Raw genomic sequence first — 12,031 nt, forward strand, 5'->3', positions numbered from 1 at the left:
TTGTTATGATGTGAAGCATACATTCTTACTATTAAATTCAACGTTAAGATATAATAAAAACCAAAAGATGTGCATGCTATTGACCCAACGAATGAGCTTACGTAAGCGCCTATTTTCAATAACAATTTGTATTGTTAAACGTTCCGATCGGTCTTTTATCTTCTTCGTCAAGGGTTGCGTACTGGGTAGTTTTCGATACAAGGTAAATAGTATAGGTCTACAGTTGTTAAAAGGTTTGTTCGCAGTAATTATGTGGGTTGAAACGTTTCTTCTTTAGACTGAACAAATAGTTTTACCTGAATTTCAACTGAACTTTACCAAATAAAATAAAAAGGGTATTTTTGATAATTCTAATTAAATTTGAAAATTTAGATGTTACTTGAAATTTTTCATCTGAATTGCAACTGAACTTAACCAAACAAAATAAGTATGGTATTTTTTATATTCTATTTAAATTTGAAAATTAAAATGTTATTTGAAAAACTTTCTTTTGAAAATTCAAGTGATTTTCACGTATAAGCTCGTTTGAGGTTAAATGCACGTGAGTAAAATTTCTCTGTGTAAGCGTATTAAGGAAAAAAAACTCATCAAAGATACCATGGTTATAATTTAGCGCATTTGATCTTCCTAAGACTCAAATAAAAAAAGCAGGATTGCCAGATCAAATACGAAGTTTGACTGTCCCTCTGGTATCTTTCGTCCCTCTTTTGAGAGCATTAAAACCCGCAAACATCTTTTGCTGCCATTATAATCTGATCGTTTTAGATGAAGGTAAATGCAGAAATTCAAATGGAATGCAGGAAATGGTGCGACTTACTTTAAGTTAATACTACCGGATCAAAAGCAAGGCTGGTAATCAGTAAATTCACCCGGAGTTATAAAAGCAAGTCTATTCACACAATTTAGCAAAATGAAAACAACACTTATTAAATTTTATGCGACAGAAGCAATTTACCTTCACCAAGAACGTCCAAAGCCAAATATATGAAAGCTAAGGATGTATATGAGCCGCACCAGTTGAAAAGCTATATGACCAAAAAGACCCAAAAAATTATACCCAAATCGATCTAAGGTCAACTTTACCTGATGGAGTTGAAACCTCGGTATCGACCCAGTGCTGTAAAAATAAAAGCATCACTTTATACATTTTAAGACATATTGAATACAAGTACGTAGCAGAACATACCCGAAATCTCATTATTGCAAGTTATCTTAACGTTATATATGCAATCATTTTCTCCCCATCCAGCATGTAGACACGAAGCCAAATTTCTTTCTCCTCCTTTGCAGTTTACTTGGGTTAACCATATTTTTCCAGTATCATATGGTATACTTCCTTTTACATATCCAGATCTGAAAACACATTGATATCTGACAACGATTTGGTAGTTGTTTTACGATGGTAATACATTTAATGATACTTTTACAGTCTTGTTTATGATTTACTGTTCCAGTACCAGTAACGGTAAGAAATTCGCCTTTTTTTCTCAAGTATTTTTTAGCAGTAAATCCGTTTGGACATAATTATGTAACATATAAAAGGTAACCAAAAGTTAGTTGAAGCACCACTGACTAGGACTTCAAATTCTCTTAAACCTAGTGTAAAATGGGGTACTGGAAATGACAATTTTTGCGTGGAATTATACGAGTACGAGGACTAATTACCGTCACTTCAGAATCCAGCTACTAAATGATAAAATTTTTTCGCTTGATTCGAACATTAGTTTCGTATTTTGATATTCTGTGGTAGGAAGACAAGATTGGATGTCAAATGAAACAAACATGTAGTCCTTACGTCCAAATTAAATTCTGGAGCTTTTCTTCCTCTCACGAAATCTTAACTGATCATAAATGTATGTTACTTGAAATAAACAAAAAGTAAAATAATAACGAACTCCGAGGAAAATTCTAAACGGAAAGTCCCTAAGCAAATGGCAAAATCAAAAGCTCAAACACATCAAACGAATGGAAAACAACTGTCATGTTCCTGACTTGGTACAGGCATTTTCATATGTAGAAAATGGTGTATTGAACCTGGTTTTATAGCTAGCTAAACCTCTCACTTGTAAGACAGTCGCATAAAATTTCATTATACTGACAACGATGTGTGAACAAACAAACAGATATAATAGGTAAAAATGTCAAAAATAGGGGTACAGCAGTAAACATTGTGTTATAATCTTAATCACTATAAAACAAGTAAATATGCCAACAAAGATAAACAAAAAGGTATATAGACAAAGCACATTAGCAAAAACGAAAGACAAGAATACACAAATTACCATAGAACAATAACACAATGACGGAATGTACAAGTACCGAGCCACGTCAAATGGATATCGCCAAAAATAGACTAAACAGTAAAAGTAATTATTTACAAAGACAAATAAAAGAATACTATAACACGTTATTAAGAAGATAAACAACGTCAGTACCTAGAATCTATACTTCAAGACCATCATGTATTATTTGTGAAGTTGATACGGAATATTTATCAACAAGGTCTTGGTATCTTCCGATGAACTTTTTTAGAAAAAGGACGATAGTTCTTTGACATACCCCTGGTTCATCATCTTTCTGCTCAGACACTGAAGACGTTTTACAAAGTCTGAGTAGCAGCTCCAACCAAGCTCTTGAATACCGAATGAGTTGGAAAATTTATATCCCATATGCAAGTGAAGTTGGTATATTGCTACTAAGGTGGGGGAAATTGATAATTTCAAAAATAAAATCGTCTCGTTTGTCATAGATTCTGGTACTGAGATGAGCGCTCGCTTATGTCAAATTCAAGATATAAGTCTAGAAATGAGACAGAGGAAGCCGTGTCTTTTGTTTCTTTAATTTCTAGTTCTGGAGGATATATATTAATGGAACCCAATCAGAAAAGTATTGTTTGTAATTCGAAAGAACATCATCAATATATCTGAATGTGAAATTAAATGATCTGGCTTCTTTGATCTTTTTGTTTTTGACAAGTGTCTGAAGGAACTCCGACTCATATGAAAATAAGAAGATGTCGGCAAGTAGAGGCGCACAGTTCGTTCCCATAGGAATGCCGACAATTTGTTAAAAAAGTCTACCTCTAAATTCAACAAAGATGTTGTCAATAAGAAACTCCAGCATACTGATCACTGTTCCTCTGTGTAGCATGTTTTACCTTTTTGTTCACTATTAACAAAATATGCCGTTTGGTATACCTTATGCTACCGTTTTTATGTTGAAAAGCATTGTAGATTAGTTCTTTTAGACGATTTTTCAATTTCACATGGGAATGGTGATATACAGGGTTGAAAAATCAAAAGTTTTGATAGAACTTGAAATAAACAAGTTACACTGTATTCAATAGGAGCTAATAATTCAATTTTTAAATCAATAATAATTTTTATATTCTTATGAATCAAAATTTTGTTCTAAAGCAAGCTTTGATATTACTTTGTCTGAATATGGTAAGTTCTCTAAAATCAAGGACGTCATACAGTGACGATATCATGCTCCCGCAAGCGTATCCTCCCACGACGTGTTTAAAGTGAAAACTCAGCATTCTCTTGTTTAATCTTATCAAACAGAAGAAAGATTGTAAAAAAGAAAAGAAAGTTATTGTTTACAGATAATAGCATTGCTGTATATACGAAACGTGATAAAATGCCAGGTGACGGTAACTGGTAACTGACGGTAGCTGTTCCTCGACCAGTATCGATAACATCTGAATAAAATTTTTATAAACATTTTTGTTTTTGTTTTTCAGTATTTTAAAATAGTAGCATTTGCATAAAGTCAGGTTTTTTTTTACATTTATAACTTTGTTAAACCTTCAAGAAAATTTGACAGAAATTCACCATGACCAGGAAACACCATCGGAAGAAAAAAGATTGTTATTTGTTTCATTATCTGTATTTCAATTGAAATGTCGTGATACAAAATGTATATACTACATTTTTGCTGATTTATTTAAAACTTCTATTGTTGTTAATTTAGACTCCACATCTACCCATAAGATAGAATTTGTACATGTTGAATTAGGTTAAGATCACCAGTAATAACATTGCCAAAAATATATGATGAGTGTGAACAGTCACATGTCAAAGTTTTGTTTTCTAAGTATTTTTCTAAATCAAGGTCTTGCAATAATTGTTTATAATTAAATATATTATAGGTGCAATGGTTTTGATGTAACTGTAGGAGACAATATGAACAGACTAATTTTGAAAATAAAGCTAAATTTTAGAAGTTTATGATAAAGAAAGGTGCTGATGTTGATAGCATTGATTCCTCTGAACGAAAAATAAATTTGAAGGAATTTTTTTTATTTTAATCGCGTAATGATACCAATCATGCTTGTTTGAAAAGACGTTATATGCTACATCATAATATATATTGACCAGTCTGTATATTGGAGGAAACATATCTATACATCTTTTGTCAAGTGCATAGTCTCATAAACATTAGAGAAAAATTTACAGGTATTGAAATCAAAAGAATTTTACGATTGTTACGTAACCCAAAAGGATGAAGGAGATATCAAACAAATTAATCAAAGCTCCCATTGAATGATCCCGATTGGAAAACTTTCCTACATTTGGACGAACGTATTTTGACCATGAATACGCTTTGGTCTTAAGCTAGTCTAAATAGGCTCATTACATTTACATTACTGAAGGCTGGGGTTGACACATTTCCTACACCTCTGACATTATTATTGCAACCGTACGAGATTGCAGTACCTAATCATATTATCAGAAATTTTCTTTATCTGTTCGGAGAGCCGTAATACTATTTTTATTGGTATATAGTGGTAATTTTTCTCAATGATGCGTACTTTACTGGATAAAGAAGGTTCATAGAGCGTTTGATTAATATGGGTTCTAACAACCCTGAATAGCGGGGTTTTATTATGAGACCGGTTTTGGTTCATTCTTTTAAGAAATATTTGTCGAGTTTCACCAACATGAAGTAGCCCACATAAGGTACTCTCTGATTCGTAAATGACATTATTGAGTACCTAGGCTTACCTGTTGTCCTACCCTATATGTGAATTGTATTGTTATATATCATACAAAACGCTACCGTGTTTATGATGCCCTCGGGAGAAAAATCTAACAGCAGAACAGTTTGTTTTGGGTAAACGCTTGACCCCAATTAGTTGTAGTAAAATATATTAAAAGCAAAAATTTCAAACTCAAAAGGAAATTGAAAAAGGGGAAGTCCATAGAAAAGACAAAACCGCACGGTCGAAGATATTAACCAACGGAACGACTGGAAAACAACTGTTAAATTTGTATGTGTCGAATGTCAGGAGAGATAAAAAAAAATAAGCCATTGGTGGAAATTGGGATATTTGTGAGTAGGTTATTATTTCAGTGTTTGATTTTTTTTTATCAGAGTGTCAAAGATCGGTTATTCTCTTACACTGGTTACAGCTGCTACTCAGACTATATGTAAATATCAGCGGTGTCTGAGCAAAAAAATATTGAGCCAAGGTTATTTCAAAGAACTTCTCGTCCTTTTTCTCAAAAAGGTTAATCGGAAAGTACCAAGACCTTATAGATAAATATTCAATGTCCGCTTCACAAATAATACAAGGTGGTCTGAAGTTGTATATTTTTTTACTTTATTTTAGTTTCTCCGTTATTTGTCTTCGCGCTATTATATCTATTTTGGTCCTATGAATATTGACATGACTCAGTATGCATGCATCCCGTCATCGTGACTATTAAACTTTGGGTATTCCTGGTGCAGGTAGGTCCTGATACGCGTTTCGGAAGCAAAGGGTTTTTACAGTGTTGTTTGTATTTTGTTTACTATTGTATTTATATTTACTTATTCTTTACTTTATAAATAAAGTGTAAACAATTAAATGCAGTGTGTACTATCATCGACAACATTGTCTTTCGTTGACGTCATTGTCAAACTTTAGACTCATGAAATTTATAAAGGGTTGTTTTCAATTTTTACTATCTACTAACTTTTTTGTTGGCGTCTTTGTTAGATTAATTTGTATGTTTGTTGGAATTTTTTGGTCAGTTGTGTTGTATGTTTGGAATGAAAGATTACACAGTTCTGGCGGCTGAATCCCAATTATTGTTACATTATAACCTATTATGTCTATTGAGGTTGCTCACCCAGTTTTGTCAATATAACGGATTTATAAACAATTGTCACACACTTGGGGTATTTAGCTAGCTGAAAACTAGATTTAACCTACCATTTTAGTGTGCCTGTACCAAGAATATGGCAGTTGTTTTTAGCTTGTTCCGTTGACTGATAGCGTTTGATTTTGTCAGTTTTTATGGACTTCCTCCCGTTTTGAATCTGGCCCGGAGTTCGGTATTTTCGTTATACCTTTTTTCATGGTGAATTCTATAGAAGGTTGAAAAGAATTAGGAAAGTCTTGGTTAAAAAGTGATATTGATCTGCTTCAAAATAGCATTCAATATCCGAGGTGTCATTTCCAATGTTCTTATATGTACAAAAATCAACGTTGAGTTTACCGCTGCTTTACTGTACTTTCATTGATCTACAAATCGTAACAAGATTCGGAGGCTCTTGTGCATATGTTCGTCAAACAAGGTAAAACGTATTTTGTATTTTCTTCTGGTATTTATGTTATCACTTTGATGATACACCTTGAATCCCTGTTTTAATGCTCCAAAAAAGAATGCAAAGGGATCCGATTCCATAATAACATGTAAAACATATAGATAACCGGAAAAATCCCTTAATGGAACACATTGATATATGTAAACGTAAGTGATCATTTACATTCTCTTATGGTTGTGGCCTGTTATTTATTTCTTGCATGCATAGATATTTCTCGTATCACACTGCACGAAGTGTGATACGAAAGAGTGATACGAAAATCTGTGTTAATTTGAATGGCTTATCTAACATCACAAGACGATAAATACGGCATTTCCATTGGTTATTCGTTACGTCAATGCTGACTTTCAAAGGTTAAGACGATGTACATTTCGTCCATGGCAACGGAAATTGTGATTTCTTCAATGATATACAAAACACTCACACATTTCACCTGGCAATGTTCTTTTTGTCAAATTGTATTAAATTTCTGAAACGTACAAAAAGTCTAAAAATGTCTGATGTTAAAGTTTGACACCGGAAAAGGACATATGACGTCATACTGGAATGTGCAAAAGACTAGATCAACATTACGCGGAATTTATATTTTTACATATTGAGAGTGTTGACCATAAGAGAAATATGTTAAACAACTTGTGAAAATTGGATATCGCTTGATATCAATTCTCGCTATTTAATTTAAGTAGCAATAATAAACTCGCCGAAGACTCGTTTATTACTATATTGTAATTAAATTACTCGAGTTGATATCAAGCGATATCCCATTCTCACTCGTTACGAAACCTATAATTATCTACATAGTTTGTTTATATTGTTTGCATTATATCATTAAATCAAAAATAACATATGGTGCATATGCTACATACCTGTATCCAAGCTGTCGACAGGCAACCCTAGCATCGATATTGTCAAAGTCTTCTCTGCATACGCTTCCCCATTCGTCGTTGTGAAATATTTCAAGACTCCCTGAGTTGATACGTATATCACCTTATGAAAGAATACATTAATGTTTATTGGATCTGAAATGAACTATAAATTTAATTCAGAACTTCGGTGGAACCAATATAACGAAAAGAAATATTTCGTTCGATTACAGTTTCAAAAAAATGACAAAAACATTAAAATAAATCTAAACACAGCCACTAACGAGATTTTTGAATTTGGACAGGGAATAACTTGTTTTTATTCTAATTTTCACCTTTAAACTCGATTCACTGGAAGGACAAAAGTTGTTTACGATAACGCCAGCTCATAGATATATAGGATTCAATTAATGCTAAATATTTATTGAATAATACATTAACCCCCGTAGTTAATAGAACCAATCACATTTTACCTACCGTCTCATAATAATATATCGGTAGAGAACTTTTTGGTTTATTTCATACATAAATGCAATTAACAGTACAGGTTGAAATTATCTGTTGCAATACCATAAGTATGTTAGTTTATAGTTTCATAAAGTAGTAGAAAAAAACCAAACATGTAAGTGTTCAGACGAAATGATTTTAAAAACCACAGTATTATATATTATATCATATGTAAAAAAAGAAGATGTGGTATGATTGCCAATGAGACAAATCTTCACAAGAGACCAAAAGACACAGAAATTAACAACTATATATGGTTATATACTTTTATTATTAAATCTTGTAAGTCAATAAGAAAGTTTTGTATTTAATTTCTAAACTCGTTTATTATTTAAACTACATCTGATCCAAGACCACAATTAATGACCCCCACTTTTTGTTGTCCTCTAATATAGTTCCCTTTAATTAAAGTGTATTTTTTCTTTACTTTTTCTTTCTCATTCATTTCTTAGCTTTTAAGTTTAAATCGGTTTGAAATGAAATAAAAGAGGCGAAATACATTTTTGGATGTTGCATTTTAACTGATTTTGATATAAAAAGAGTGGAAAAGGTAATATTTACAGTTTTCGGAACATCTCTTGACTTGTTCATAGGGGTATGGATGTGTACTGGCAAAATTTGTAAGATGCTAGAGTGCAATCTTTCTGAATGTTGGATATATTTTTGGACTAGTACTGTACATTACACACACAAATGATTTGACAAAAAGAATAGGTGCATCATTTTTTTAATGAGACAAAACGTTATAAAGAACTAATAGAGGAATTAATTGTGGTCTGTGGCAAGTTACAGAGAGCTAAGCTCTCAAACGATTCCCCCGCCCCAACAAAACATGCAAAACGCAATGGCCAAGTCCATAATTTGGAAATCCAAAAATAAAATAAGAAAATATAAGAACTTTATAATGAAATGAAATGTTAAGCTTCTGAATAAAAGGGGTTTATGAAGAGTAGCAAATACAAAACTGGTATCCACAGATAAAGAAATGGTAAAGTCTATGATTTGGATAAAACAGATTTGAGATGAACAATAGAATTCTATGGTCAAGATTCTGAAAAGGTTTCAATTAATGCTAATCAGAGATTTACTAGGAATTGTGGATACAAGATGGGTACTCTATCCCAGATAAAGAAATGGCATAATGAATGATTTTCTTAATCTAAAACACTGAATTCAGAGCTATTCAATGCCACTGCATGGTGAGGATTCTGAGAAAGTTTCTTTTTTAAAAATTCTGATGAGAGGTTTAATAGTAAAAGCAGATACACATGTGTTCTATAGTATGCGGATAGGACCAAATCCATGTTATGCCAAAGTAAAAGAGAGGCAAAAGATAGAAAATAATTTCATGCGTCCGAAGCGCTTTCTTTTTCTGACCTTCATCAAGAACGCCCAAAGCCGAGTGTTTAAAAGCCAAGAATGTATAAGAACCCAAACAGTTGAAAAGCTATATAGCCAAAAAGTACCAAAAAGGAAATAGCCAAATCCATCTAAGGTCAACTTTGACTGAGGGAGTTAAAACCATAATTTTTATATAATTTAAATGTTTATAAACGGACAATTGGAGAAAGTTTTTTTTTAGTAAATCAAGTCAGTATTAAAATATTGATTCCTGAGCTCATGAGACTCTTTGTAACTGATAGTATACTCAAAGAGGTATCGACCCAGTGCTATAAAATGCAAACAATTCGTTATAAATTGCATGCATCCGAAGCGCTTTTCTGGATTTACCTTCATAAGGAATGCTCAAAGCCGAATATTTAAAACCCAAGGATGTATCAGACCCGAAACAGTTGAAGAGCAATATAACCAAAAAGGACAACATTTTGTTTTACCAAATCCATCTAAGATCAACTTTGCCAGGGGTAGTTGAAATCTTACTCAATATGAAATTAGTTTTCTGAAATCATCCCTTCTTTGATTTTAAACTTGTTTTATTTTGTATCTTTCGCCTTTTTATGTGTCGTGTTGTTCCTTTCAGATCGACGTATATCCGGTATCTCCTTCGATTCTAACAAGCTGATAATTACCATACAACCATCTGGAGACCCGTTCACCCCATAAAAAAAGACAGACAACCACTGAAAATGTTTCCTTTTTGATTTAAGCACGCATTAAGGTGTCATGGTGAAACTATTCTACTCTACTATTTAGTTTTTTTTTCCATTTTAACATAAAAGAAATGAATAAAACAATACAAAACAGAGAACAAAGCAAAGCAAAAAAGTGCTGAAAAGTATTCAGCATAGGTTCTCTTATGGTTGGTGTCTGTTGTCTATTTCCCGTCTGTAGTGATATAAAAAAGCTTCTATCATTAAAAGTCAGACTGCCCCTTTCGTTACAGTACAATTTATCTTAACTTTTACCATCTTTCGTTTTATTGTATTTAAGCTACTGTTAGCGTTGGAAGTAAAACAATAGATATTGCTAAAACTATTTATCAAAGGTTTTACTATTTTTCATCATGTGCGGTATCGCATTCACACCCTCTAGTAATTCATTTCACACTGAAAGATGTCTGGTGTAAGCTATATACATGTGTCATGGTGAATTTTTATTGAATATCTTGATTCTAAGTTGTATTAGTACAGTTAACTGTATTTAAATTTGGTTCAAAATGCAAATAAACAAAAAATGATATGAACTTAATCGTAGTCTTCTGAATTTCAATACTTAATCTTTTTTTTTTATTTGCCAAAATTACAACGAGGTAGGTTTTGCAAAAATGAAAACTTATTGAAATCGCAATAACAAATATCGTATTTTTTTTGTCCATTGTTGAACAATCTAAAAACATGCATGCAAAAATATCAGAATGTACAGTACAGATAGAAAATCGTACAGATTTTCAAATCTAACAGTGTTTTGCTCACTACATTTAATATTTGTCAACAGTGATACATGTTGAATTCATTTACCAATTATTGTGCCACGGGAGATAAATATTCACCGATATTCATGAAATAACTCTTCATGGTATGTCATGCTTTTACCAATTGCAAAAGAAACCAACATCTTTGCACAAACTTAATATAGTCATTTTCAAGCCACATTGCACACTGCGTATTATTTTCGGGGAATTTTGCATGCTTAATTTTTGATAGTTCTAAATGATCTTTTAAAGATACTCATGCTTACCCTCGTTTAAGTTGAAACATTCAATTTCTACGTCTTCGTGGTGCCCGCAGTCTCCGTCACCCCATCCTCTATGTGAACAATAACTCAATTTAGGTTCATTTCCAAAACATTTCAGATCACTAAGCCATATTTTCCCAGTACCATTAACTTTGGCTCCACAGAATTTTCCGCTGCTGTAAAAATGTTAATAAAAATACAAATATCGTAATGTTCGATTTAAATAAAAAATTAGAATTATAATTCACCTTCTCGTATATCACCATAGATCGGAAGTTTAAATCTAACGTCTAGAAGTAAGACCCTTTATAATAGGAAATAGTCACCGTAAGTTTTAATACTTGAGGAACATTTTCTGATAGGTTTTTCTCGATAAGCTTTTAAAATATCAAACAAACTCCAAGGTATCTCCGCTTACTAACAATTCAAACTTAGCTGCTGCTAAAATCTAAAGTAAACTCATCTTAGATACCAGACTTAAAATTTTGTCCACACATTACTCATGAGTGACGCTCAAATAATATAAGTTAAAAAGACCAAATAAGGTACTTATTGAAGAACAATATTCCGAAAGCTTTTGCAAAATACAGCTTATGTTAACCTACTCCTGGGGTAGAAAATTGTAAGTATTTAAGAAAGTTCAAAGTTTTGTAAACAGATAATTTATAATTATGACCATACCAATGATAATTCATGTCAACACAGCTGTGCTGACTACTGAGCTGAGCATACCCTCGGGTGTAATTGGCTAATTATAAAATACGATCTTTGGTAAAACTCTTTCACTGGTCTTGGATAAAAATAACAATTTTTAATGGAACAAATTACAAAAAAATCATGCATTTTTTTTAAAAGATTTTAATCTGTTTCCCAGTTCGAATAAAAATATAACTTCATTTTAAGATTAGACAATATTTTTTCCAAGAATC

General features: G+C 32.3%; 1 protein-coding gene across 1 annotated transcript in view; it reads right to left on the reverse strand.

Annotated features, from left to right (window-relative positions):
* LOC127718775 (scavenger receptor cysteine-rich type 1 protein M130-like) overlaps positions 1–12,031 on the reverse strand; it is an 81,287-nt gene that overhangs the window by 7,973 nt on the left and 61,283 nt on the right. Inside the window, exons 9-10 of the mRNA XM_052224825.1 lie at positions 11,106–11,278; positions 7,464–7,584 (exon numbers count right to left, since the gene is read on the reverse strand). Of these exons, the coding sequence (XP_052080785.1) occupies positions 7,464–7,584; positions 11,106–11,278 (294 nt within the window). The remainder of the gene's footprint in view (positions 1–7,463; positions 7,585–11,105; positions 11,279–12,031) is intronic.

Source organism: Mytilus californianus, unplaced genomic scaffold, assembly GCF_021869535.1.
Source record: "Mytilus californianus isolate M0D057914Y unplaced genomic scaffold, xbMytCali1.0.p SCAF_10, whole genome shotgun sequence".
Lineage (NCBI taxonomy): Eukaryota > Metazoa > Mollusca > Bivalvia > Mytilida > Mytilidae > Mytilus > Mytilus californianus.